At 61.4% G+C, this 27,712-nt stretch overlaps 1 protein-coding gene across 3 annotated transcripts; it reads right to left on the bottom strand.

Moving 5' to 3' along the window:
* Nucleotides 1-427: 427 nt before the first annotated feature.
* On the bottom strand, nt 428-26,556 carry SOGA1 (suppressor of glucose, autophagy associated 1). Of its 3 annotated transcripts, none has more exons than XM_037402842.1 (15): nt 26,177-26,556; nt 17,699-17,923; nt 15,953-16,111; nt 13,280-13,342; nt 9,180-10,412; nt 8,060-8,179; nt 7,762-7,887; nt 7,160-7,390; nt 6,883-6,990; nt 6,420-6,587; nt 5,107-5,358; nt 4,868-4,939; nt 4,411-4,481; nt 2,719-4,168; nt 428-2,623 (listed from the first exon to the last, which is right to left on the bottom strand). In XM_037402842.1, exons 1-15 carry the CDS (start codon nt 26,306-26,308, stop codon nt 2,474-2,476), a joined length of 4,560 nt encoding a protein of 1,519 aa, XP_037258739.1. In that variant the 5' UTR covers nt 26,309-26,556; the 3' UTR covers nt 428-2,473. The 3 variants fall into 3 exon arrangements, with proteins under 3 accessions (XP_037258739.1, XP_037258736.1, XP_037258738.1); XM_037402839.1 differs by having other exon boundaries at nt 8,060-8,176; nt 26,177-26,419; XM_037402841.1 differs by lacking the exon at nt 26,177-26,556 and adding an exon at nt 20,911-21,428.
* Nucleotides 26,557-27,712: the final 1,156 nt, after the last annotated feature.

The raw sequence follows: 27,712 nt of genomic DNA, 5'->3' as shown, positions 1-27,712 counted from the left end.
GTGAGGGGTTGCAGGGCCTTTATTCATCACACGACAAGCAGGCATGGTACAGGGGTGCAGGATGGGACAGGCAGGGGGCCCGTCATCAGGGCAGAAGGTGCCCTTCATGTGACCTTGGCATGGACTGGTGAGAAGCAGCAGGAGGAGAGGGCAGGGGAAAGCGTGGTTTTGCCCGAAGCACCTTGGGCTTTGCCCTGGGCTGGGCACTGGTGTGTGGGGAAGACAGGGGCAGAGGCTGGGGGGGGCTGGGGCTGGATCAGCCATCTCCACACCTCAAGCAAATTTTCTCCACTGCCTCTGCCAATCCCTTGCTAGCCCCGGCTCAGCCCCCAGCCCCGCGGGAAATGCGCAGCACCGCTATTTACAGAGTAAGACGGAACTGACCAATATTACAAATAATTAAAAGGCAGTTGTAAAAATGAGAAACCACATTCCAAATGTAGAGAGTCTTTTAAAAACAAAACAAAAACAACAAACAAACCCAAAACCCCCATTACCAATGAAAATGCTAAAAAACACCCCGAAAGGATCTATGTACAGCAGGAGATCGCCTGCAGCAGTGCTGCGCCTGCCGGGGTGCAGAGACCTGACTTCACGGCAGGCAGGGATGCTGCCTGGCCCCGGCTGCTGGTGAGGGTGGGCAGCGCCTGCCCCGCGCGTCCCGCACCCGGGTGACAAGGGTCCCCGTGGGGCCGGCCAGGCGCTGCAGGAGCAAAAGGCCATCGGTGCTGGGCCGGCTGGGCCCTGGCTGATGCTGGTGTGTCCGGAGACACAGGCAGTGAGTGGCCGTCGCGGAGATGCTGACGGAGGCTGCGACGTGGCAGTGATGCAGCCTGCCTGCCGCGGGCAGTGTGCGGCTGGACGGGAGGGGGCAGCAGCTTCGGCCGCAGGAGCATTTTTAAAGTGAAGCTGCAAGATGACAGCAACGCGCAGAGGCCCTGGGGCAGCGTACACTGCCCCAGAGCAATGCACGGAACCCCTGGAGCAGTGTACAGAGCCCCTGGAGCAGTGTACAGAGCCCCAGAACAATGCACAGAGGTCCTGGAGCAATGTATAGAGCCCCTAGAGCAAGATACACAGCCCTTGAGCAATGCACAGAGCCCCAGGAGGCACAGGCACCTGCAGGCAGCTCCACCTGGGCGAATAGCCCCGGCAGGCAAGCCTGAAAATAGGTCAGGCAGCCGCCTCTGAAATTGCTGTTCTCTCCTGGGGCTGCAGAGGCAACAATGCTGCTCTGCATGGGGCTGGGATGCAGCCCCCTGGCTCCAGGAGCTCTGCACCACCACAGGGACTGTGGCTGCTGCCCCCACTCCCTCCCTGGCTAAGGCTTTTTCTGGTGGTGACCGAGGGACGCATGGCGCAGACCGTTGGCCATACTGCAGCCTCCCAACCCACAATCTTTTAATCCAATTGGTGCATCTCCAATATAGCTCATTTCGGTATTTTTAAAATGCACTTGGTTTTACATTGCAGGCTGTCCGGAGTTGGGCAGAGCCAAAAGTAGAGGGGGGAAAAAAAAAAAAAAAGTATATTCAGCACTTGGAGGAGCAAATAACTACAAATGGCCCCAGGCAGGGAGGTGGGTGCAATGCAGGGGGCACCACAGCCGTGGCCCCTCGGGATGGCGGCAGGAGATACGCACGCACGAGTGCGCGCACACACACACACACACGCAGGCACACGCTGCCTCCCCCCACGCTGAGCACCCAGCGCCGTCTCTGCAGCTGGACGAGCCAGGGGGACTGCCTGGACCCTTCCCAGCAGTGAAGGCCCTCAGCTGCCCCCCACCCCAGAGCAAAAGGGTGGCCAGGGAGGGCCCCCCCCCCAGCCCAGCCTGGGTGACCGCAGAGACCCTCCCCGCCTCCTTCCTGCCCGGGGAAGCACGCGCAGCCCCGTGGCTGATGCAACCGCACGGCAATCGGGGCTGGCAGGGATGCGCCGGGGCTCGGGCAGGGCGGGCAGCGCTGGCAGCGGCCGCAGGGACCGGAGCCAGCACCCTCCGCCCTGGGGGCCAGCGCGGCACCGCGCCTCCATCCATCGCACCCACACGGTCTCCCTGCCGCACTTCGCCCCAGCCCTGCCCTGTCTACCCGAGCAGCCTCCCTCCGCTGCTCTCCCCTTCTCGGGGCCCCGGCGAGCCCTCGCACGGTGGGGTCTCAGCTGACATTCCCGGGGTGGTGGGCACCGGGGAGGACCCCCCAGTGCTGGCAGTGGCTCTGAGGGAGCAGGTCTCCGCACAGACGGGAGGTGAAGCAGCCACCCCGGCGGGACATCCCCGCGCGCCCCGGGGCTACCGGCAGCCTGCGGCTCCGACATCTGCTTCGTAAGCGTCCCCGGGGGCGAGGGGACGGTTAGGAGACAGATGCGCCCGCGCTGCCTCCGAGAGGGGCCCCCGCGGGGTGGGTGTCAGCGCGGGTGCTCTTCCAGCAGGAGAGTGGATAGCAGGCACGCTGCGTCCCCCGGTCCCCCGTCCTCACTCACTCGAGACCCCCAGCTTCTCCTCCGCCCTGGGGGGGTCCGTGGGGTGCAGTTTGCACTTGGAGGGGGAATGGCGGACGGCGGAGCGGGATGGCCGGGCGAAGCAAGAAGTGAGGGATTGGGAGCTGCAGTCACAGGCCGTGTCCTGCAAAGATAGACAGGGCACAGGGGGGTTAGAGGGGTCAGAGACCGTGTCCCCTGCCACGGTGGGACACCCCGAGGGGCACCCTGCCTCGTTACCTCGCTGGCTATAGCCGAGATGAGGTCGGGGTCCCGCAGGGCTGCATCCTTACTCCCCTGGCCGGGGGATGAGGGCTTGGGGTCCTCGCAGCTGCTCTGCTTGAGGACTTTCTTGTTCAAGACACGGGAGATGTTTTCAGCTGGGTGGTGGGCGGCTGGGCTGGGGTGCTCAGCTCTCTTGCTGCCCTCCTCCCCGGTGGCTTCCTTCTTCTCCGGAGGGGCAGTGGGGCTCTGTGCCCGCCCACAGACGTTCCTGAAGAACTCCTGCACGAGGCCGTACTTGGGGGCTTCAGGCTTAGCCCTGCTGCTCTCAGGGCAGCCCGGCTTCCAGATGGACTCGGTGCTGCCTGCATGCTCTACCACGCTGAATAAGCTGGACAAGCCGTCATTGATGTTGCTGAGGACGGGGCTGTCACGGGTGGTGGTGGAGCGAGCCCAGGCAGAGCCGTTCTGCTTGCTCTGGTGCAGGTTCCAGAGGCTCCTGTCCTTGGAGGCGTCCAGCTTGGAGGAAGACCTCCTCTGGAGCTTTGGAGAGCCATATTTTGGGGAGCAGCATGGCCGCTCAATCCTGGAGTGGACCTTATCCAGGGAGGAGGAGATCTGCTTGCTGCGCACGGACACAAGGGAGGAGCTGCGTGGGGACCAGCTCTTGCCATGCACACCACTGCCACGCGGCAGGTCGGTCTGCAGGCCCACGCTCACCGTCTGAATGGTCTGTGTCCCCACATGGGCCAGCCCCACTGTCTGGCTGGAGGTGCTTTTCACCTTCCTCTCCAGTGAGCTGGAGCGGATGGCCTGCCGCACGCAGTTGGTGATCTCCTTCATGTCATCACTCATGTTGCCAGAGATCTCCAGGTCGTGCAGCGACGGGGGAAAGCGGGGCACGGGTGGCACTGTGCTTTCCACCGTGCCACCATCCAGCAGCTCTCGCTGCTGCTTGGAGAAGTTGCACAGCCACTGGCTGTAGGTGCTCTCAGCACTGGCTGACTCCTCCGGCTCCTTCGGCTTGGCCATGGTGAACAAGAAACCAGGTTCGATCATGATCTTTCCCTCCTTGTTGTGCACCAGAGGTGCCTCCAGCCGCCGCACCACGGGGGGGCTGTAATAGATGCGGATCCCCGTCTTGTCAGGCGCTGTGTAGCTCCTCTGCATTTGCTTCTGGGCTGGGTCATGCCCAGAGAGGCTGCTTGCCCGCGAGTAGTCCCAGGAGGAGATGCCCACCTTCTCCTTGGCCAGGCTGTCGGGGGAAGGTTGCTCAATATTCACATATGTACAGTTTGAGGGAGGAACGCCAGTGCTGTCCCGGATCCCGCTGGGCAACAACTGGGCAGCTGCAGACGCCTTTTTGGCCCGGGAATGGTCACCCAGCCCCGGTGTGGTTTTTCCAGGGAGGTAGGGAGAACAGTCGAGCAAGCTTTCAAACTCTGACATGGAGGAAACGGACTTGGTCCTGTGGGAGGAGAGAAGACGGGGCTCACAAGGGGACTGGGCAGCAGTCTGGCACCTCACTCCCACCCCAACGGGACCCCTCCTGAGCACCCAAGTCCTGCTCCTCATGGGAGCCCTTGGCATCCAGGACCACCCTGGACCATGGCTGCATCTGCCCCCAGCTGCTGGGGCTGCCAAGCCTGGGGAGAGCCCCAAGCAGCCTCCTCCATGCCCCAGGGACCATGTAGACACCAGTGCACGTACCTTTTGAGGTTGGTTCCCTTGGCTTCTGCCTCAGAAATTGTCTCTTTGTCTGTGATTTTTTCATTGAGAGCCTAGGAGGACACAGGAGAAAGCTCTGGTGTCGGCAAGCACAGGACCAAAGCACACAGGTGCTCTGGAGCAGAGGCTGCACCCTGCTCCTCTCCAGCACTACTTCCCCCATGCAACCAGGCCTGGCATCCCATTCCCAGGGCTACATGGGGCTTACTGTACCCATGTCTATTTTAAATAAAGTTTTTATAACCTCATGGAAGCCCTTGGGGTTCAGCCATGCTCTCCACCCTCTCATTCTCCCCAGCCCCTGGTGCTCCCCTTTGCAGCCTCATTTGCTGTTCAAGGGGGTGTTACTTGGGGTTCACAATGGGATCTCCCATCTAACCCTGAGCATAGACCTGAGCCCAACGAGCATCTCGAGAGCCCTCTGCCTGCTCTTGCACACCTCTTTCCAGTTGCTGCTGTGCTTCTCCATTTCAGAGTGCTTCAGTGCCCATGGGTTGGCTCCTTTCTGCAACTGGAGAATGTGTTGGTCACTCAATGTGTGCAACATGTGCCCCTTTGGGCAAGCAAAAGCATTTGCTGCTTGCCCTCAGTGTGTGCCTTGAGTGCGTGCTCTTGGGACACACATGGAGGGCAAGTGGCAGAGGCTGGAGGAATATTCACGATGCGGGGACACCATACCTGGTTGATTTTGTTCTGCAGGTCCTTCGCTTGCTGCTCTGCCTGCTGCTGCTCCTCCTTGAAGCGGGCCAGGAGCTCCACTTTCTCCTGGTTCCAGTTCTTCTCGCTGATCTGCAGCTGCTTGGTGAGGTCCATGACAGCGCTGTAGGACTCGGCTAGGAGATGCTGGTGCTCCTCACGCTCCCTCTTCAACGCTACCTTCCAGTCAGGCAGCGCGCGCTCTGCAATCCCTTTGCCTGCCTTCGACTCCAGCTGCAGGGACATGTTGGTGGCTGTGGGGGACCCATGGCTCCAGCGTGGTGCTGGACATCCCCAGCAAAGGGGCAAGGCTGTGGGCACCCTGGTTCCCAGTGCAGACCCCGTGCTGCCTGGGTCAGGCAATAAGCGTGTCCCCAGGGCTGTGTTGCACAGCACGGCTCGCCCGTGGGCACAGCCAAGCTGCAGCCAGCCCTGGCTTGCAGCCACGTCATGCCACACGGCCCGGCAGACGGTCACCCAGTGGGACACAGGCTGAATGTCCTGCCTGCTCGTCTGTGCTCTGCCTGCAATCCTGCCTGCTGGACCTGGCTCCTGGAGAGGGGCAGCATCACCTGCAGGGCTGGCAGAGCAGATGCCAAGGATGCTGCTGTTGCTGGCAGCCAGGAAGGCACCTGAAACTGGGGTGCTGCCACCACGGCAGCTCTCTTTTGGGGTGGGAGAGAGGGGAACTGGGGACTGCTGCTGAGCTCTGCCTGCATGCCTGAAAGGTGCCGGCACCCACTCTGGGGAGCGAAGCTGATGTACGGCCATGGGCTGCTGCCAGCACAGTGCGAGGGAGGGGAAAACCCTCATCACCCTGAAGGCAGGGCTGGGGGACTGGTGGGACTGCTTCTGCAGGCAGGAGCTTCCCCCAGTGCCGAGGCTGCCCTCCCTCCACCTCCTGCCCTCGCTGCAGACATGCATCCACAGGGGTGCAGAGCCCCCACCTGCGCCATCACCTGCAAGAGGAGAGAGGAGTGCTTTGATGCTACTCCTAGATGCCTATCCTGGGGAGGGATGGTGAGCACGGGTACCATCCTACCCACCCCAGACAAATCCAGCAGAGGAATAAAGAGCATCCTCTGCTGCTCTGCAGTCAGATTTTCATGCCAGCACTGTTGCTATAGAAACTCGCCTGCTGGAGTGGCTGCTAATTGAGATTCCCACAGTGCCACCCCGCCTCCCAGCCCTGCCCAACAGCCAGCGCCTGGCACTCAGCACAGGCAGCCCCATCCCCACATCCCCACCAGGCAAGGAGGAGCTGTACCAGCCCGTGGGGTGTCCGGGGCTCCCACCTGGGCGATGTGGCACTTGAGCTCGGCACGCTCCATCTCCCAGGCAGCCTTGGCCTTGGTGAACTGCTGCTGCAGCTCGCTGGCACCGCGCCGCTCCTCCCGCAGCTCTGTGCACAGCTCCTTCAGGGTCACCTTCATGTCTGCCAGCGTCTTGATGCACTCGTTGGGCTGCCGGGGGATCAGGGGTGAGCAGAGGGAGCTGGGGTCCCATGCTGGAGGAGACCCAATGGGGTAGGAACCCGTGGGAGCTGCCCTCTCTGCAGCCCACCCCCGAAGGCTGCCCACCTGTGGGGTGAGGGACAGGGGGTGCCACCAAGGCAGGGGACCACCCCCTGGGGTGACATGCCAGGGGGGAGCATCCCCTTTCAGCCACGCACCCCGAGAGGAGCTGCTATCCCACACCATGCAGCTGCAGTGGGGGCTGATCCTGCCCACCCACTGGGCTTGTGGGGACCCCACTCACCGTGCTGGGGGTCCAGCTGTCCCCGGTGCACATCTTGTTGTCTGCCTGCTGCTGCGGGGCGAGCTCCTCCTCCTCCAGCAGCAGGTACAGCTCCTTCATGCTGTTTACCTGCAGGAGACACCATGGCTGGGGTGATAAGGGGATCCACAGCAGGAACCGGGGTCATCCCAGCAGCCCCAGGTGGGATGCATAGGCATGAGGGATAGCCCCTGGGATGCCCAACGGCAAGGTCTCCCCTCCATGGCAGCCAAGGTGGAAGCCCCTCAGCCCACAGTACCTCCAAAAAGTCCTCGCCCTCATTGTGCACCATCTTGCCCTGGCGCCAGTGCTTGAGGAACCACTTGAGCTTCATGAAGAGCAGGAGAAAGCTCTGCCTGAACTGCTGTGACTCCTGCACCAGCAGGTTCTTCTCCTGGCTCCAGAACTTCTGCTCCAGCCGCCTCTGCAGGTTCAGGCTCTGCAGCTCAAACTCCCGCCGCAGCAGTGCTTTCTGGTGGTCCTCCTTCAGCTGCAGAAAGAAGCACAGGCTCTGAGACAGGGGCTGGTGGCAGCGACATGGTGCTTCTGCCCCAGGGTCTGGGCTGAGCCTGGTGCCAACCCCTTATTTAACACCCCCGGGAAGCTGCCATGCCCTGGCAGCGTGCTGGGGACAGCAGGGTCATTGAGGCATTGCCATGGGTAGAAGCCCTGCGTGGCTGCACACCCATGTCAAGGAGGATGTGCTCAGCCCCTGTGCCCCTTGAAGATGGGACATGCTATGTGTGCGGTCCTGGGTGACACCTGGGTCCCCAGGTGGGTCATCAGCCTGGGGCTGGAGGTGGCACGGCTGTGGGTGTGGGGACACCTGACTCCCAGGGATCATGGCTGTTGCCTACTCACCTGGCAGATCTTCTGTGAGAAGTTGTCCACCTCGTCCTTCCTCAGCTGCCTCTCCTGCGAGAGCTGCTCCTGCAGTCCCCGCAGGCTCTCGTTGGCCTCCGACAGCACCAGCTGCAGCTCCTTCATCTGAAACAGCCCGGGGAGGGGATGGGGATGGCGGGCTGTGCCTCCCCACATCCCTTCCCAACGGGGCTCTGCAATTCCCTTGTCCCCAGCCCTCAAGAGGTACAGCCCGTCCCCGCAGCCCTGTCCCCAACCCGGCAGCCAAGGGGACACAGCTCCCCAGCCCGTGTCATACCTCGGTGGCGTAGGAGTTGTTCTCCTCAGGCCGGCAGGTTTTGTAGCTCCGGGGATGCACGGGGTCTGTGTCCTTGGTGTGGGGGATGCGGTAAGGGTCGGTGTCCCTAAAATCAGGCTGCTGCATGCGTGGGCAAGTTAATGAGAACAAACCAAAAGAGCGGGAAGAAAAAAAAGCCAGAAAACAAAACAATGGGTCTCCGAAACAGTAAAGAACTACAAGACAACAAAAAGGATGATGAGGAGAAGGAGCTTCATCACCATGGCGGGAGACAATGCAGAAACCAAAAGGAAACACAGGATGAGGAGACACGTGGCCTGGATTGTTTGGGGAAAGGGGAAAAAAGAGAGAAAGAGGGAAAAAATGTGCAAACACCAGTTACGGTGCCATGCAGTGACTGGGGAGACTGGGACCTGGGGCTGGTGGGACCACATGCAGAAAAATAGGACTCTGAACAAGTGAGTGTGCTCCAGAAAGGGGCTTGTGTCTGCAGCCCTGACCACCACCGGCGACATCCCTGGCCCCTGGCACGAGCTGGCCCCCCCTGGGGAGGAGGGGGAAAGCAGGGCGTGAGCTCTGCTGCTCCACAGGCGCTCCTCACTGGATGCAGATTTGCCCTGGAGTCTTTGCTCTCCAAATTACCCTGCCTGGGTACCACTAGGGGCTAAGGCTTCTTGCAGCTGGGGTCCTCACAATTTGGGCTGCTTTCAGGAGGCTGCAGGCTGCTCTCCTCCCACCCAGCTCATCCCCAATAAGCAAAGGACTTTTGAGCTGGGGATGTTGGGCTGAGCCAGGGACAACAGCCAAAACACTGGTCCCTGCTAAGGCAGGATGGTACCCAAAGGCCCTGGCTGTGGGCAGGGCAGCCTCGGCACCACCAGCCCGTGCCGGGATGCGCCAGGATGTCCTTGCCTCCTGCCCTGGGCACACTCTGTTGGAGCAGAGTCCTACCTTGTTCCCGGTGCCACTGGCATGCAGCGAGGTGTTAGTCTGGGGTTTGCTCTGGAGAGGCTGGAGGGAGGTTACGTTGGGGATCAGGGTTTGCTCCGTTAAAGCGGGAGGAAACAGGGCAGCAAATAAAGCGGCAGCTCCTGCAGGGGACATGGGAAGAAGCCCGTACCTGGAAGTCAGAGGCATGCTCCTTCTGCAGTCCCTCTTTGGTGGCATCGTGGCTGCTGGGGCCGGAGAAGGGGAAAGAGTCCGTGTGCTCCCTGAGGCCACTGGTGAGGTTATCCACCCTCCTCGCGAAGCAGCCCAGGTCCTGCTGGAGCACGCCCAGCCGCATGAGGAGCACGTTCATCAGCTTGGCATCGCTGGGGCTCTCGCCACCGCTACCCACCGCCTCACCCAGCAGCCCCCCCATGCACTCGTTGTCCAAGCAAGCCTTCAGCCCAGAGGTGAAGCCATTGGCATCTGAAATCAAGACATCGATCGCTTTGCTGACGAGCGCCACTTGGTCCCGGATGCCCAGCAAAGTCTCCAGGTCCTTGGGCTTGAGCAGGTTGGCGGGACCATCGGGCACCTTCCCACCACTGGGCACCCTGTCCTGCCCATCAGCTTCGCCGCTGCCCATCCCGTCCCTCCAGCCGGCGGTGGGGATGCACTGTGCTGAGTCTCCAGCCTCAGCATCAGTCTCCAGCATGGGCCGGGTGGTCTGGCAGGAGGCCAGGTCGCAGCGCTGGAGGTTGGACAGCAGCACACGGTTCTCGTACTGCAGCTTCTTCACCTTGCCACTCAGCTCGCTGATCTGCACCTTGGCTGTGGCCAGCTCCTCCTGCGAGGGCTCACTGACCACTGAGCAGCTGTCCTCCGACAGCGTCACGTCCAGTTCATGGTCCGACTTATACTTGGTCAGCTCATTCAGGAGGAGCTTGTTCTGGTCCTCCAGCTCCAGCAGCGAGCGCCTCAGCAGCTCGGCCTCCTCCTCCACAAACTGCAGGTGCCGGCGCAGCTCGGCCACCGTGTCCCCTGTGTCCCCGCAGCCTGAGACACCCACCAGGAACCGCGCATCCTGCCCCGGCAGCTCTCTGTCCCCCTGGCCCTTCATGTCATCCATCTCCGCCCGCAGCCCACGGTTTTCCACCTCCAGCTCCACTATCCTCCGGCTGAGGATGTTGGCTTCCTCCTCCACCAGCTTCAGGTGGACCTTCAACTCAGCCTCCCGGGAATGGGGAGAGTCGGCTAGCTCCTCCACAGAGAGGGAGCTGTCAAGGTCCCCATACAGGGACCTGTACTTCAGCAGCTCCTCCTTCATGCCATCATTCTCCTTGGCCAGCTTGGTCAACTTCTTGCACATCAGGGCCGACTCCTCCTTGGCAAAATGCAGCTGGCACTTCAGGTCCGCACTGTCCTCCTGGGGACCAAGAGGACGCAGGCATTACAAAAGTGCTCCCAGGGCCATGGGGACTCTGAGCCAACCCTGGGGACATGCTGCCCTCCCACCCTAGTAATCCTGGGGAAGCCGCAGCCCCCATTCATGGAAGGGAATAAACTTTGAGATCCATCCTGGAGGCTTTCAGGGAGAGTGCAGAGACAGGGCAGGATGCCTGGGCAAGGAGACCCAATGTTGTAGCTCCAGGAAGGACACTGAGCCACCGCCAGGGATGTGGGGACAGAGACCAGCCCTGCTGCAGCTTGATCCACTGCGGGGAGGAGGGGAGGGAAAGCTGTCAGGCTCCACAGAGCAAAATAAAAGCCATCAACAAGGTTTCCTCCCGAAAGCTAGCAATGCTGAAACAACTGGCACTGCTGCTGGTGCAAACCCCCTGCCAGGGTCTGCGCCTCCTGCTCAGCCCCCAGTGCTCCATCACAGGGCAGGGAAGCAGTGGTTTTGGCTGGAGACCTCCCAAAGTCCCAGCCCGTGCCCAGCTCGCATCCTTGCTGCCACCACCTTGCCAGGGGACAGAAAACCCAGGCAAACCTCCTGCATCAGCTTGCCGGTCCCTTCCCATGCCTCTTTGCTTCTTGGGACTGTTTTTGCACGTGTTTTTTTTTTTAAATTTAGCAGTTAGGATCTCGGCTGTTTGCCCAGGCAGACTGTTTCTCTGCTTTGGAAAGCTTTTTGGATGAGGGACCGGGATTTCCTGACGTCCAGCTCACGGCTTCCTGTGCTGTGGGGTCACTTGAGTGCTCCGAGCTCTGGTGCGGTAGCTGCCAGGAGGGGACCTGCTGGGCTGTGACCCGCACCCTGTGGCACCTGCTGGAGCCCAGGATGGGTGCTGGAGGCGGCCAAGCCCTTTGCCAGGTGGCTGCTGGCCCTGGCATCTCTCTGCCTGGTTGAACTCATCCCCTTTTCCCGCTTCCTTGGCTGGCAGAAACAAGCCATCCCCCTCTTCGGGTGCTCCTGACCTCTCAGCCCCCCAAGCTGTGCCCACATTCACCCCCCTCCAAACCCCACAGCAATTTACTCTGCAGACTTCCCAGGCTGCTCATATCAAGGCCAGGGGCACCGCAGGGGCCCCAGGAGTTTGGGGTGCCGTTTTACTCCCCAAACACCCCACCATGACCACAGGAACCACCCTGCTGCTCTTCTGTGCTTGTGCAGGGAGACATGGCCTCGCTAAGGCGCTTTAAAGCCATGCCCCCCCTAATTAGCTGCAGAGATTAGGGGAGGGCCAGTGCGGGCAGCTCTAGCTGCCGGGGCAGACATGACCTCAGTTCCTGTTTTTCCAGGGGAAAAAAAACCACAGTAGTCTGACATGTCCCTCTGCCCTTTGGCATCACTGGAGGGACACGCACATCCCCAAAACCACCTGAGTGCTCCTAGGGTCTGGGGCAGAGCTCAGCATCGAGCCTGCCCCCCCCCCCCCCCCCAGCTGTGTTTCTGGTGAGTGCTGATGCTCACCCAGTGCAGCCAGGCAGGAAAGGGGCCCAGAAGCCACGGATGAGTCACGAGCATCTGTGCCCGTGGTGCACCAGGCCATGGCTGCACTGGAAAGGGAGCAGCTGGCGGGGGCCACATCAGGGGCATTTGCACCCAGGGAAGCTCGGGGTTTGCCTTCCAGCACCGGCTCCTTCCTGGAGCATCAGTCCCAGCACACAGCTGGGACCGCATCCAGCCCTGCATCCCCAGGCTGAGGGGTCCCAGCTCCGCGGGGGTGTGGGAAGCAGAGGAGGGTTTTACTGTGGCCCAGGGCTGGGGCGTGTTTCCTGCCCCAGGAGGAGGCAGACGAGGGGCTGCATTTCAGCCTCGGGAAGGGGGGTGATGGAGGGGCTCCCAGACAACCCCCTCTGCTTGGGGCACAGCCGAGTGTAGGTGCAAAGCCACAGTCTGCTCTTTGGCAGAATGGGGGGCAGGACTTGGGGACCATCAGCGGGTCTGAAAAGGCTCTCAAGGACGGAGCTAAAGGGAGATGATAAATAAAAGACAAAAGGGGGAAGTCTTTGAGGGCCTGGGGATCCCTGCACGGCGTGGGCTGTGCCAGCAATGATGCAGGTCAGCCAGAAACCTCGGGGGTGCTCAGGGTCCTCATCACAAGATGCTCTCAGCAGCATGTGGCAGGAGTGGCTTTACAGGGTCTCCCTCTCTGCCCTGGCTTTGAGGAAGAAGATCTACTCCCCAAAATAAACCTTTCAGGTCTTTTGCCTTTGAAAGAGGATTTTTCCAGTCTTAAAACACTTGCATTTCTATTCCCGCAACAGCAGCTCTGCCCCTCCGAGCCCCAGTAACAGCATTAGCGAGTCACAGCAGCTCAGCCCAACCGCAAGTGACAGCTGAAATCCTGCTGCCCCAGCAAATCCCCCTCCCCGCGTGGCCCCAGCATGGGCCAGGGACACCGTGGCCTTGAGCTGCCCCCCACAGGGACCCTCAGCTCCCCCAAACCCCCAGGGCCACCCTCGAGCACGGCTGCTGGCACAGGCAGGAGGGACCCAGGCTGCAACAGCCGCAGCCCAAGAGCAGGAGCAGCTTCGCAGTGTAAAAGCCAAAGTCCTTCAGTTCCTTGCTGCAGTCCTGACACACGGCAAGGGTTAAAGCCATCAGCCAGCCACTGATACTCCATTGATAAATGAGACAAGGGAGTGGTTGAGGACAAGAGGATGGCCCAGCGCATCAATCCCTCCCTTATGCTCTCTCTGAAAGGCAGGAAAGCCCTGCAAGCCAGGGGATGGCACTGCCATGCCCAGGTTTACTTCTGAGCCAGGAGTGGTCCCCAGCTGGCACCACGACCTGGGGTGCTGGTGGGCCACCGTGGCGTGCCCCGGCCAAGCTGGTGCCAATACCTGCACTGATGGTTTCTTCTCGGTCTTCCCGATGGAGCGAGACCCCCGCTTCTTCAGGGAATTCTGCAGAGAGGAGAGAACGAGTTGTTAGCCGCAGCGATGGCATGGCACTGTGGCACGGACAGACAGACCCAGCGTGGATAGACATTGATGCCGATTTCTCCAGCTGCTTGTGAACCCCAGGAAAACACCAGAGCCCCAGTGGGCTGAGGCCCTTTGCTTTGAGGGAGCTGGGCTGGTAAGCATCATATGAGGTCTGGCCAGAAATTCCCCCCGCAGGCAAGCGAGCAGTGGGAGAGCAGGAGTGAGCAGGAAATGAGCCGTGGAGAGGCTGAGTCACGGTCCTGTCAAGGCTGGATGGAGCGGGGAATCCAACCCCCAGGCCAAGGGGTGGCTCTTGGGGCATGCCAGCATGGGAGCAGCAGATGATGATGTTCCCCATCCCCTCTTCCCCAAGCAAGGGACATGTCCTGGTCACAGCTATGGGTAGGGCTCCTCCGCAGGACAATGCTGACTCTGCCCTCACTGCTTCTGGTGACACCAGAGACAATCTCCAGGCCAGCGAGGACAGCTGGGAGATGGGGAGGCCAGTCAGAGCAGTAAGGCAGACTGGAAGGGGGGGAGAAGAGCAGCTGCCCAGAGCAAAGCCAGTTAGGAGGGCAGCTGGGGGAAAACCCTCAGGAACATCAACGCAGCCCCCCAAGTGCTGGCTGATCCGTGCAGCCACCCTGGACCTATTTCCAAGCTGGCGCTGAGGCCCAGCAGCCAAAGAAAGCAGCTGTGAAATGTAAGCTGCTGCCTGTGCCAAGGTGCTGGGCTCCAGGCTTTCCTATTAAGGCCACGACCATCGCTGGAGCTGCTGCTGCTGCAGAGCCTCTCCCGGGGGCTGGCTGTGCCACGTCGGCATCCCTCGCCCCCACCGTGCTGGGGACCAGGGCTGGCAAAGGGCATCACCCAGCCCAAAGCAGCTCCAAGCACAGCACCCTGGGGCAGACGGTGCCTGTCATCGCTCCAGCTTGGGCGCATCCCTTGGGGTGGCCATGCCTAAGGGTCTGTTCGGTCAAGCTCGATGTGGCAGGCTTAGCACCGGGTACCTGAACTGACCTGCTCCCCAGGACATGCCAGGCGGGGTAGAGCCTGAGGGGCGCATGCATGTGCCTTTGGGGATGATCTGCCCATCCCAGCAATTATCCAATAATGGGAGAAGCCTCTTGGAAGGGAGAAATAATCAGCCCTGAGGGGCGAGCCCGGCCCTGCGCAGCCTCCACTCTGCTGGCTTGGCTGCTAACAAGCTCTGCCACGCTCTGTGCCCTCCAGCAGCAGCGAGGAGGTGGAGGAGGGCTGTTAACTCACTCCTTTGTCTAATTATCGCTCTGCAATCAGTGAGTAACCCCAATGCCCTTGCTCGCCTGGGGACATGCCACCCCCAGCTTGGGGAGCTGTGCTCTGGCATCGTCCCCCTTGGGCTCACGCAGCTGCAGAGGGGGGCTGTGTCCTGTCCCACGCTCTTTTTGCCAGGGCAAGGCAGCAGCTGCCGCTCAGGTCTCCCTGCACACTGACCACGCAACCATTTTCTCTGCCTGTTTTTCACACACGAGAGTCCTCCAGCCCAGCTCCTGCTGCTGCCGTTTGTTATTCAGCCTGCACTCGCTGGCTGCTGGGAAAGCCATTTCACGCCTGTTAGCGGAGGCTGTGCAGAGGAGGGACAAGATCTAGGGTGACGCTGCTCTGTGCCACCCCACGAGAAGGGGACTGCAGAGGGGATGGGTGTGACTGCAGCTGGGTCCTGTGGCTTGCCAGGAACCGGCCCCAGAGACCCCAAGCCGCGTGCTGGCTCCCTGCCCAGCCGCACAGGGAGGGGGCATTGCTGTGGGCAGAGAGCCCCCTCCCTGCATCATGTCCCTGCATCATGTCCCCATCCTCAGCGGGAGCAGGGCCAGAGCTCTGCCACAGCACATCTCCCATGCGCTGCCCTGACGGCTCTGCCAGGGATGCTTCCCTAAGCTCCCCAGGGACCAAAGGCATCCCGGGCAGCAGGGAAGTGGGTTACAAGTGCTGCAACGAATCACAAGCCCAGACTGTCACCAGGATGCCTTTCCTGTCACCAAGGATGACATCCTCCTGTCTGGGAGCTGGTCCCAAACCAGGCATGGCATGGAACACCCTGGACCTGTGGGCACATGCGCGGCACACGGCTTCCCGGGACACTGATGAGATTGTGCACCCTCCCAGCTCCACAGCACTGCCAGGACATCCCTGCCATGCAGCCCCATGGCTCAGCATGACTTGAATCAGCAGCACGCAGGCAGGATAGGGCCAGCACTGGGCACTGTGCCAGGAGCACAACAGACTCCACACATCGTGCAGAGCTTTGGCCAGCGGGAGCTGGGCACAGCCCAGGTGGCTGGGCTGAGCAAGTGGCGGAGGACATATAAAGTGGCTCTAGTGCAGGCAAAAAGTCCTGTAGCCCTCCCAGGATGGAGTAGAGCCACCCCATGCCTGCAGGGTGGGCGAAGCATGCCTCACCCAGGGCAGGTGCTGCTCGGGTTTCGCAAGCATCTGCAGCATGGTTTGGGTTTCAGCAATGCTGAGCAGGGATGGGGGATCCTGCAGTGCAGGGCCAGGACACCTGCTATGGGCAGAGCCTTGGGGATGCCTACCAGTCCCCCTCACCTCTCGGAGCTTGTCCATCTCATTCTGCACCACCTGCTTGGCCAGCTCAGTCTCGATGAGCCGCTGGCGCAGGTCCTCATTCTCCTCCTCCAGCCTGATCCTCTTCTTCTCCACTGCCTCCAGCTCATTGTGGAGCCGCACAGAGACGTCCTTGGCCACCTGGGGACACAACAGGGCTGCCATCAGACTGGGCACAACACGCATGGGGCTGGGACCGCAGTGCCTGGGCACCTACAATCCTCATGCAGAGATCATCAGGTTGTTACTGAGACCCTTTGGAGCAGACACTGTGCTGAGTGACACCCTGGTCCCTGTGTGTGCCCCCTTGCTCGCATGCTGTGACTGCTGTTCCCCCTTCACCAGCTGCAATGCTGCTCCACATCCCCATCCCCAACCCAACCCTGCCTTTCCCAGTCCTAACATAATACTGCAAGATGCTTGTCACCTTTTTGTATTTTTTTTCCACACCATGAGGCTGGAAAAGCCCCCAAAAGGCTGGAAAACCTGGTGGGTAGCACCAGAGCAGGCAGCCCCTCACTACTGGCAGCAGCTGTGCAGGCCAGGAGAAAGCCGAGCTGCTGCATCACATTACAGAAGAAAACAGCAGCTGCCCCCGGGGTGAAGGGTGCCTCCATCATCCTGGGCAAGGCCCAGGGACCCCCCACTCCAGATCCCTGCAAGTGAGCAGCCCCTGGCATAAAGGGAGCTTAATGGCATGAAGTGTTCGCTCCCGCATCTGTATGAAGGGAAAAATTGTCCCCAGTTCCCCCGGTCTCCTGCCCAGCCCGGGGCACGAGCACTGTGGAGGCAGCAGCAAGCCCCACTGTGGGCTGGGCTCATGTTTCCCCCGAGGATGGGCTGTTCTTTCTCCCCCAGAAAGGGAGAACCTGGAGGAGGGTGTTTTTGGCAGCAGCACCCCAAGCTGGGGGCTGCTGGGTGGTCTGGGGAGGGGATCGGGCCCCCAGCAGGGATGGGCAGTGCGAGGTGGGTTCACAGCCCTACACTTGTGGCATGCCTCGGCTCTGGGACTGGCTGTTTTCTGCTCAAAACCCCGAAGTCACCCCTTGAGCAGTTGCCTGTCCCTGCAGAGCTGTCCCCAGCTGTCACTGCACCCCACTCCTGGCAGCAGCCATGTCGGTGAGAGCCCTCAGCAAACACTCACTGGCACCAGCGGCTCCTTGAGGGCCAGGAGCTGGAGAGGGTGAAGCAATATCACCCCGCAGAAATGCCCTCGTGCCTGCCCAGCCTGTGGTGCCGCAGTGCCCGGGGCTCTGCAAAGTTTCCCCGACAGCCGAGAGCAGCAGCCCCCAGGTCCCCAGGCTCCCTCCCCGTGCACTCGTGCTGCTCCAGCCCGCGGTGGTGGCCCCGTCCTGTCCCCACTGGTGCAGGATAAGGGAGCCCAGCCCTGGGGCACAGGATCAGGCTGGGCTCCAGCCTGCACAGGATAAACCTCACGTATGGCATTACGAGACCCCCATCCTTGGGCAACACTGGCCCTCTCCACCCTCAGGATCCTCCCAAAGGCCCCCATGCCCAGACCACGTGTGAGCTGAAAGCACTGCTCCCCACTTCTCATATCACCACTGCCAGCGGGGAATGGCAATGCCCCCGTTAGCAACCTCATAAACAGCGCAATCCTGCAGAGCTCCCTGCACCCCAGCATCCCCTGCCACCCCCTCGTCACCATAAACCACTCTGGGGGACATGGGGACTGCCTGGATGGGGATGTCGCCCTTCCAGCCTCACCTTGACGTCCTGCTCGAGGCTGTGGATGAGCTCGCCGTCCACCTGGCCCGTCTGTGCCACGCGCAGGCTGCGGCGCTCGGCTTTGCGCAGCCGGTACTGCAGGATGCGGCAGGTCTTGCTGGCCTGGTCCAGCTGCTGCCGGAGCTCCTGCAGCTGGTAGACATCCTCCTCCATGTAGACATCCCTCATCTCCAGCATCTCGGCACGCAGCTCCTCAATCTCATCCTGCGAGGAGATGTGTGTTAGAGGGGACAGACCCCACAGCTTGCTCTCCCCTCTTCTCCCCCTGGGACACCTCCCCACCATGGCTGCCCTGCCCTCCTCCATCCCACGAGCCATTTTCACAGACCTTCGACCCCTCGGGTCAAGCCCCATCCTTGCAGGAAAAGGGCTCAGAGCCAGCTAAGCACCATCACGCACTGGCAAGCCAGCCACCCAAGGTGGGGACAGCCAACACAGGCGCCTGTAAATATCTGCGGTAAAAGAAAGAGGAAGGTGGGGGAGGGAGAGGAGCTGCAGGAGCAGCACAGGCGGCAGCCACGGCAAGAAAAATGTAGGTTGTCTTTGGAAAAGATGTGTCAGGGAGGCAGGCGAGGGAAGGAGGAGATGGCAGGCGAGGACAGGGGAGGCAACGCAGGGACACGAGTGAGACGCTCCCGGTGCTGGGGACCAGGGGTTGCCCCTTGTTTTGCCACCAAGGGGCAAATCACTGGGCTGGGAGAGGCTCATCACCATGAGAGCTGATGAGACTGGAAAGGGGAGTAAGGGGGACCCAGTTCAGCGATTTGCCCCTTGCAAATGGGATGACATCCTGCTGGCACCAGCGCTGACCCAAACCCTCCGCCGGGTCTGTGGCACATGACTGCTGTGGATCCCCTGCAACAGCCACAGTGCCACTTCCCCATCCAGCACAGGGCTACAGCCATTGGGGATGCTCAAGGACTGTCCCCTCGGGTCCCTGGGGACCCACACAGGCTGTGCTGCCCAAAGCTCTTTTCACGTCCCTGTGAACACGGTCTCGACCCAAATTCTCCAAGCAAACGCTCCAGTGGTCTCACCGGCTGTTCTCCTCGACAAGACCCAGTGGACCTGGCACGCTCCTGGGAAGGGATCAAGCATCTGTTTTCCTGCCAAGAAAGCTGCACCACTAAACACCTCCCATCACTGCCAAATGCAATTGCCACGAGATGTGAGGGGCTCACGCTGCTGCCTTGCACCATGTCACGGCCAGGGAAGGGACAAGAGGAGGATCCAGCACAGGCAGAGGGGATGCACTGCCCCGATTCACCCCAGGCAGAGGGGGACAGGACCCCACTGCTCCCGAGACTGCCCATGACAACGACCTGAGACAGCAGCACCACGCCAGCTCTGCCAGGCACTGGCACTCTTGCTGCCATGCTCACCCAGCCCGGACAAAGCCCCAGCTGCAAGAATTCCCCCAAAAAGCAAAGCTGAGCCTGGCGAGGGGGGGAGGCAGCTGCGGGGACAAGTCACAGTCGCTCACTGTTGGCTTTAAACACTATGTGACAAATAAGGAACGTCAATTAGACAATCCCGGATTATCTCTGGGCCTAGGCTGCTGGAGCCTGGCGGCACCACAGCCACCAGTGTCCTGCCACCCTCCACCGCTGCTTCTTGCTGGGGGTCTTGAGAACAACAGCAGGGCAGAAGCAGCCCCAAGGCACCGAGATGGGCAGTGGGGTGTCCCGCGGACACCTGGCTGGGCTGCGCCAGGGACAGCTGGAGACCATCCTGTAAAGGGGCACCACTGCAGGTATGTGTCTGAAACACTTCGCGGACAGCTCAGGCATGAAACCCTCGAGGGATGGACCACACACGCCCGCAGACAGCCCTGTGACTGCTGTGATGCACCGCAGGGTGACAAACCTGACGGAAACCCACTGCCGGCACTGCCCACGCCACGGCCCTGGGGACACCAGCAAAACCCCCGTAAGCCAAACCAGACTGGGGAGCTGGTTTATGGGATCTATTCCTTGGGAGTTTTCACGGGAAAAAATCCATTCTGCATCAGAGGCGAGCAGCTGCTCTGCAACAGGGTGGTGGAAAACAACCTTTCACCACCAAAGTCACGCGAACTGTGGCTTGGATATGACTGTAGGTGCACATGGAGCTGCCTGCGTCCTGCTCCAGTGCTGACCATGCCAGCTCCCGTTTGCCATGCGGCTTCCCCAGGCAGCAGCCCAGCAGGGCAGGGAGAGGGACCTTGGAAAAAACCCAACCAAACCTCACATTTGCTGGAAGGACGCCTGGGCTTGCCATGCTAAGAGCTGCTGCTTGTTTATACCTCGGGCTGTAGCAACCGTTATTTTACAGGGAGGCCATGTCCAGCACGAGCTTCTGAGCGGCTCTTTCGAGCTTCTGAGCGGCTCTTTCGTAGGGTGCTTCCCCAGGGATCAGGGCTGGAGGGATTTGCAGCCAGGCCAGCGCTGTGGGGGGTGGGAAAGCAGTGCCTCCCTTTGCTCCAGCTGCAGGAATTCACCCACACCCTGTAATGCCAATAAACCCTTGAGTGGCTGCAGCCCAGCAGCTGCACAGCCTGCCCCAAGCTTGCTCCTCAGAGGCAAGCCGTGCTGCTCAGCCATAGTAACTGGATTAGGAGTGCAGAGCAGAAAATGCCAGCAAACTGAGAGAGAATTTAGGATGGCAAAGCTGACCTCCTCTGTGCCAGGCTGCCGTGGGTGGCACAGCCCCACAGTGTCTGGAGGCAGCGCATGGGGTGCAGAGAGGTCCCCTTATGGCTTTGGGGGTCTGTGATGGCCACTGAGCCTCACCCTTTGCATCTGCACATTTTTTCTGGAGTTGATGCCCAGCTTAGCAAAATCAAAGCAAAAAAATCCATTTGGATGGAGGTGAGGGCTGAGCCAGCCGCAAGGAGGAACCCCACAGAAATATCCCCAGTTCAGGGGGGCTCTGCGAGCATGAAGCACCATAAGCGATGGTAAATGAAGCGTGAAACAGAGACAAGGACAAGATAAATGACTTCTTTCCCACACAACTGCCCCTGGGGACTGCCAGGCTCCGCCACTTGTCCCATAATCAAAAAGGCGCCCACCCCTATGCAGAGTCAGAGCCTCCCAGCACCCATGGGCTGCTCGCCCCCTCCATCCTCCAGGGTTATCCACCACTGCATCCGTGCTCACCCCATCCCTGTCGCAGCAAAGATTTTGTGGTGTTTTCACACTAGAAGTCACCTGTCTTGGAAAAGATGCTGGGGATCTGCAGTCCAGGGAGACTTGTTTCACTGCCCAAGGGACAACAGTGTGCAGGAGCAAACACCCCACTTGTGTTTGCAGGAGCCAGGTTACACTCGATGGAGGAATCCAAGAGACAAGATAACTTCAGCCATCTTCACGCAAACCTCGGAGACACTGTCTCTCCTTGGGAAGATTATTCAGGAAACTAAAGAAGCAGTAAGGTGGGATGCAAACTGCCTGGGTCCAGTTCAGACACACACCCCCCCACACACCCCGGTGTGTTTTCACAGCAGAAGGTGACAGCTACAGCCCTGTCCATGTGACCGTGCCCACTTGCAGGACATCGGCACCTCCAGGCAGGGCAAGACCTGGAAAGGGCTGAGCTTTAGGGCGATGGCCCTGGCAGGAGAGGGACCAGTGAAGAAGGCTGAGCACACCCCAAAATGCAGATCAGACCCATCATGGGTTGCAGCAGCAGAGTTAACCCTTTAATCTCCTGCCCAAGAGGAGCTGCATGCTGGCTTAGGTGCCTGCAAGAATGCAGCAAGCTCAGACCAAGCCAGGGGACCTGCGCTGTGCAACGCCTGCAGCTCCTCAGCAGGATCCGCTATCTTTTAGAAGCAGAAAGCAGCAATGGATACAAAACAGGATCATGCAAATAACGACATGGCTGGCTGTCGTGCTGCTGCCAGCGCATACACCCTCAGCTTTGGCAGCCCCAGACTCTGGGGTGCAGCCAAGCAGCAGCTGCCTGTCCATGGGGGACGGACGGGCGGCTCTCCGGGGAGCACAGCCCTGTCTGCATTCGCACCCTCAAACCTCAGCGCAAGATGCAAGGAAGGAGAAAGGGTGGAAGCTGCCTGTGTGTTTTGCATTGATGCCTTTGTGCAGAGCTCGGGGCTGTGCTGGCAGCGGCTGCGCCCGCCGGAGAGCCTGCAATCCCTCGGCTCTCCCTCGTGCGAAGATGGGGATTACCGTCCAGGAGCAACAAGCACTGCTTCCTCTGAGATTACAGGACAAAAGCAGCAGCTTTCAATTAACTCTGAGCCCCTGTCAGACAGAACAGGGAATTATGCTAGGGAAAAATATAAAATCAGAGGGGATTTCAAAAGGAAATTGCCCAGGGTACCCAGCATGTCCCCTTGCCAGCAAGGGGGTCCCAGTAAACGCAGCTCACCCCAAACCCATGCCAGGGTGCAACGGTTCAAAGGATGTGTAAGGCACACCCATGCGTCATTGTCACACACAGGGGTTTCCTTAGGTGCACTAAGACCAGCTCTCGCCCAGCTCTGACAGTAAACATCAGCCATCCTTCCCTCCATGTCATGCTGGAGCTCGATGCAGCAGCCCGAGCTGAGCCCTGCCCCTGGCCGGCACGCCAGCTCCCGCTCGGCAGAGAGCACAGCACATCAGCGGGGGAAAAAAAATCAACATTTCTCAGCTTTACACCTGCCCCCATAAATTAACAGGCAAACAGCTGGGGGCTCTCCGCAGCCCAGCCCGTGTTGTGCAGCATCTGAACAGGCGAGAGGCTGCAAATCCCTTTCCAGAGTGGCTGCTGGAGAAATGATACACAGCAGAGCTCTGCACCCCGGCTCTGCCTGTGGTTAGTGGGACCCCCAGGCATGGTCCCTGGCCCTGTGGCCTGGCAGGATCCGAGCAGCAGCACGGCTGGGACCCAGCGCCAACCAGGCTGCCCAGACACAACCTCCAGGTCCCCTACGCAGACCCTGGTGCCCCTGTGTGATGCCCTCAGCGAGCCCTCGCTGGTGCCATGCACCAGTCCCCAGCTGCCTTGCAGGAAATGAGGCACCCATCCACCCACCCTACCTGCTTCTACACAGAGCTGGGAAACGCACCCAAACCCTGAGGGACACAGGGTGACGCAGGGCAGGGAGCAGGAGGGAGCAGGCAGGACGGCGCTCCCAGCGTTACCTGGCCCTCACCTAAGCCCCTTCCAATGGAAAGGGTCTGCAGGCATCCCCTCCCCTCGCTCCAAACCCTCTCCTGTGCCCACTCTTTGTCTGCCTGTCCCTCCGCAGCTGCTGCCGTATCGCATCTCACATTTTCCAGCCCACTGAGCAGGCCAGGAACTGCTCTCCATTGCATGGCTCAGCAACGGCAAGACCCGGCAAGGACACCCAGAGATGTCCCCTCCCTCACTAGGCATCCAACCTGCACGTGAGAAACCACCCTTTTTGAAGAAATGCTTGAAATAACCCATTTATGGGGGGTCACTGCAGGTGCACACACCCGAGAGCAGGGCAAGAGGAGACACCAGGCCAGGTGGTACACTCAGAACAGGAGAAGGAAGGCAGAGCCTTGCAAAAATCTGGGTTGCAAAGAGAAATGGGTGAAGTGTGCTTAAACATGTACATTTTATTATGGCAGCCGAGGAGAGATGCAACATGAGCTGGCACTGTTACCGAGGGCTGCGATGCACTCTGCCAGGAAGCTCCAAAACCCTGTGTGCATCACATGGGCGTAGTAGCACCACACATGTCTGGCCCATGCCAAAATCCTCCCACCCCTAAAATTCCTCATTTCTTTTTAAAAACACACCAGGTTTTAGCTGGCTCCAATGAACAAATAAAAAAGATACTAATTTGCAGCTACTTGGGTGAGTCCTAGGAAACAAGTCATCTCTGATAAGGTGATAACGCCTCTGATATTCACCCACACCTGAGGGGAGGGGAGCTGCTGAAGCCAGGGGCCATCCCTGCAGGGTCCCTGCGTGCTGCTCTCCAACCTGGGCTGCGTGGCAGGGCGGGTGATGCCAATAGCTTGGGTTAGGGCTTTATTTTTGCCATAAGGCCCCAAATCCCCCGATTTTTAGCACAGACAGCACAAGCCAGCACCCTGCTGCAGCCCAGCACAGTCTTCTGCTCCTTGCTGGAGAAACCAGGCAAATCTTCCATCTTTTTTTTTGGAGCACAAGGGTTGCATGCGTCTGCCTGTGGCTTCTGCCCAGCTGGAGCCAGGGTACCACCCCAGCAGTCTCCTGCTCAAGCGTCAGGAGAAGTGAGCGACAAAACCGAAACATGGTTATAAGCCGGATGCACATGTCAGGGAGGAGACCCATGTGCTGGCGCGAGCACACATAGATGTCACAGTGAAGAAACCACCAGCATCCCCCTGGTGTTTCTTGGTGCATGCCTCCAGCAGCTCTCAGCTCTCCCCATGGCTCCTGGCCAGGCGATTTCAGTTGCCACCCCGCACAGCAGGTAAATAATCACACCCCGCACGCCTGCAGCTTGCCAGAAAGAATATCACGTGGAAACGGAGGAAGCAATTGCTCAGTTCACAGGAACAGCAGCATTTGCACGCGTGTTCTTGGAAACCGGAGGGGCCTCATCTGTATTTTTCCAGCTCTCTGTAAATCAAAGCCCTTAAGCTCTTGCTGCTAATTCTGGCAGGAGTTGGGACACCAGCTGTGAACCAGGGCTTTGCTAATGGACAAAGGGCCTGACTGAGCATCTTCCAGTACGTCACCCAATGCCTAGCTCCCACCTCATAGCTATAATCCCAACACATTTACAAACTTTGGCACCAGCGGTTGAGAGCTGGCCTGACCTCCAACGTGTGACATCCAAAGAGCAGCCAGCGAGAGGTGGCACCTACCCCTGAACCCCCCAGCAGGTGACTGCACCAGCATCTCATCCAGAGCTCTACCTTGAAGAAGAGCAGAGTGCACAAAATGCCTGCAACCCACTGGGACACAGCATCTAGCGGGTATTTGTGCCCACCCTGCAGCAGGCAGCGTGTGCCAAGGTGCACCAGGTCGATGTGTGACCGGAGGCGGAACAGCTGTGTCCCTGTCCCCACACAGCATGTCTGCCCTGGCTTCACCATGTGCCTGCCACACACCTGGAAAAAGGCCCCGGGGAACCAGTGGAAAGAAGCAAGCTGGAAAATCTCCCCAGGGTCTGGCAGCATCAGTAGGCAGGAGAGCAGCGGGGAGCATCCCACCCTGTGCCAGGCTGAGCTGTGCGCAGCTGCACGGGGTTAGGTCATGCCATGCTGTATCCCAGGATGTCAGACTGGGCTAGGCCAAACTGTGCCATGGCAAGCCACACCAAGCTGTGCTGAGCAGAGCCGTGCCATGCTGAGCTGTGCCTTGCTAAGCTGTGCCAGCCCTGGCTGTGCTGAGCCGAGCCACGCCAAGCTGGGGCCATGCTAGGCTTGGCCATGCTGTGCTGAGCCAAGCTGCACCCATCTATGCCATGTCAGGGCAGGTCATGTCCTGCTGGGTCCTACCAGGCCAAGCTGGCCCACATTGTGCCAACGCATGCCCTGTGCCAAAGCGTGCCATGTCATCCTGAGCCAAGTGGTGCCCAGCCACGCCGCACCACGGTGGACCATGCCCAGCTGGGCCTTGCTGTGCTGGAACAGGCCAGGTCTTGGCCTCAGCCATGCCATGCTGTGCCAAGCTGAGCTTTGCCCTACGTCCAGCTGGGCCATGACAGGCTTAGGCAAGCCATGCCCTACATCCAGCCATGCCACACTATGCCGAGCTGAGCCAAGCCCAAGCCCATCCCCAGCACGCCAGGCCATCCCCAGCTGTGCCATACTGCCCTGAGCTAAGCCCAGCCATACCATGCCAAGGCCATGCTCACTGATGCCATGCTGGGCTGAGCCATGCCAAGCCCTGCACCCAGCCATGCCACGCTGCCAGCTGAGCCCGGCCAGGCTACGCTCAGTGGTGTCGCCAGGCTGAGCCAGGCCATGCTGGGCTGAGCTGAGCTGTGCCCTGTGCCCAGCTATGCCCAGAGATGCCTCACTGTGCCACGCTGTACCTGGGGACGCTGTGCCATGCTGAGCTGTGCTTTGGGATGCCATGCCATACCGTTTCCAGGGATGCTGTGCCATGCTGATGCCCTGGGATGCCATGCCATGCCCAGAGATGCCACACCATGCCATGCCAAGCCCAAGATGCTGAGCCACGGTGACCCATGTCCTGGGATGCCACGCTGTGCCATGCTATATTGCCCAGGATGCTGCACCATGCTGAGCCGTGCCCTGGGATGCCACACCGTGCCATGCCGTACCCAGGGATGCTGAGCCGTGCCCTGGGATGCCACACCGTGCCATGCCGTACCCAGGGATGCTGAGCCGTGCCCTGGGATGCCACACCGTGCCATGCCGTACCCAGGGATGCTGAGCCGTGCTGAGCCGTGCCCTGGGATGCCACACCGTGCCATGTTGCACGCAGGGCTGCCGTGCTCCGCTCCCGCCCCGGGCCGCCGTGCCCCGCCGTGCCCACCTTGAGATAGTCGTTCTCGGAGCGCAGGTCCTCCAGCTCGCGGAGCAGCCCGTCGGTGCCGGCGTCCAGCAGCTCCTCGGTGAGGTCGGAGAAGGCGAGCGAGGTGCTGAGCTGCAGGCGGCTGCTGGCCATGGAGGCGGCCGAGGGCTCCTCGGGCAGCGGCGAGGCCTCACCGGCCGAGGGCGGCGGCGGCGGGGCGCTGCCCGGGGACTCGCCGTCGCTGCCGCTGAGCCCCAGCTCCAGCGAGAGCAGCTTCGCCTCCTCCGAGGCGCTGCAGTCCGACACCTCCGAGCTGCTGTCGGTCAGGCCGGGCCCCGGCCCCCCCGCCGGCCCCGGTCCCGGTCCCGGCCGCCGAGCCCCGGCCGCCGCCGTCTCCGCCCCGCGGCACCGCCCCTTCGCCCGCAGCGCGCCGCGCCCCGCCGGCCCCTTCCCGCCGGCCCGGGCCGCCGCCGCCGCCCGCTTCTCGGGGCGCCCGTCCTTGCCGCCGCCCGCCCGCCGCGGGTGCGCGCCGCCCGCCGCCAGCCGCGGGGCCGCGCCCGGGTGCCCCCCGCCGCCGCCGCGCCGGCTCTTGGCCAGCGACCAGCCGGGCACCTCCTTGGGGCGGGCGGGCGACGGCGCCCGCTGCGGCTTCTTCTTCCGCTCCGGGAGCGGCGGCGGCGGCGGGGCGGCGGGACCCTGCTCCGCCGGAGCGGCCTCCATGTCCCGCTGCGCTGCGCTGGGCTCGGCCCCGGCTGCGGCTGCGGCTGCGGCTCCGCCCGCCCCGCCGCCGGGCGGGGACGCGCGCGGGCGGCGAACAAAAGGCGGCGGGGGGGGTGGGGGGGCGGCCGTGCTGGCGGCAACAGCGACCCCTCCGCCCGCCCGGCGCCGCGCACGCCCCCCGGCATCCCCGGTGGGTGAGGGGCGCCATCATCCCCCCCCACCCCGGGGCGGTGGCACCCCCGTGGGCAGGGGGTCCCCGGGCGTCTGCGGCGGCACCGGTCCTTGGGGGCAGCCTTGTCAGCGCCCGTGGGGGTGAGGGTCCCTGAGGCACCCCTGGGGGTACCCTCACGTGTCCCCTGCAGAGCGGGTCGCTGGGGCGTCGCGGTGGGGAAAGGGTGCGCTGGGGTGTTGCGGTGGGTGGGGGTCCCTGGGAGAACGCGACGGGTAAGGGGTCCCCCAGGACAGGTGGTCCCCAGGGCGTCCTCAGCAGTGCAAGTTCCCTGGGAGTCCCAGTAAGCGCAGGTCCGCCGGGGCAGGCTCGGAGGTGGGGGTCCCCGGGGTACCCTGTGAGTGACGGGTCCCTGGGGCACCCCCGTGGGTAGGGGTCCCCCAGGGCACCACAGTAAGCACAGGGCATTCTTGGACACAGAGGTGCCCCACGGACCCCATGGGTAGAAGGTCCCCGGGGCACCTCTTGGCAAGGATCCCCTGAAGCACCCCCACGGCTGGGGGTCCCCTGGGACCCCCCCCCCCCCCGCTGCCCAGGGCGAGCTCCCGCAGCCGGGGCGCGCACAGCCCCGCACGGTGACTCTGCATGGGGAAGCCGCCAGCGGCCAG

Source organism: Falco rusticolus, chromosome 10 (assembly GCF_015220075.1).
Source record: "Falco rusticolus isolate bFalRus1 chromosome 10, bFalRus1.pri, whole genome shotgun sequence".
Lineage (NCBI taxonomy): Eukaryota > Metazoa > Chordata > Aves > Falconiformes > Falconidae > Falco > Falco rusticolus.
The sequence above is the reverse complement of the archived record's forward strand: the minus strand, read 5'-3'. Positions and strand labels throughout refer to the sequence as shown.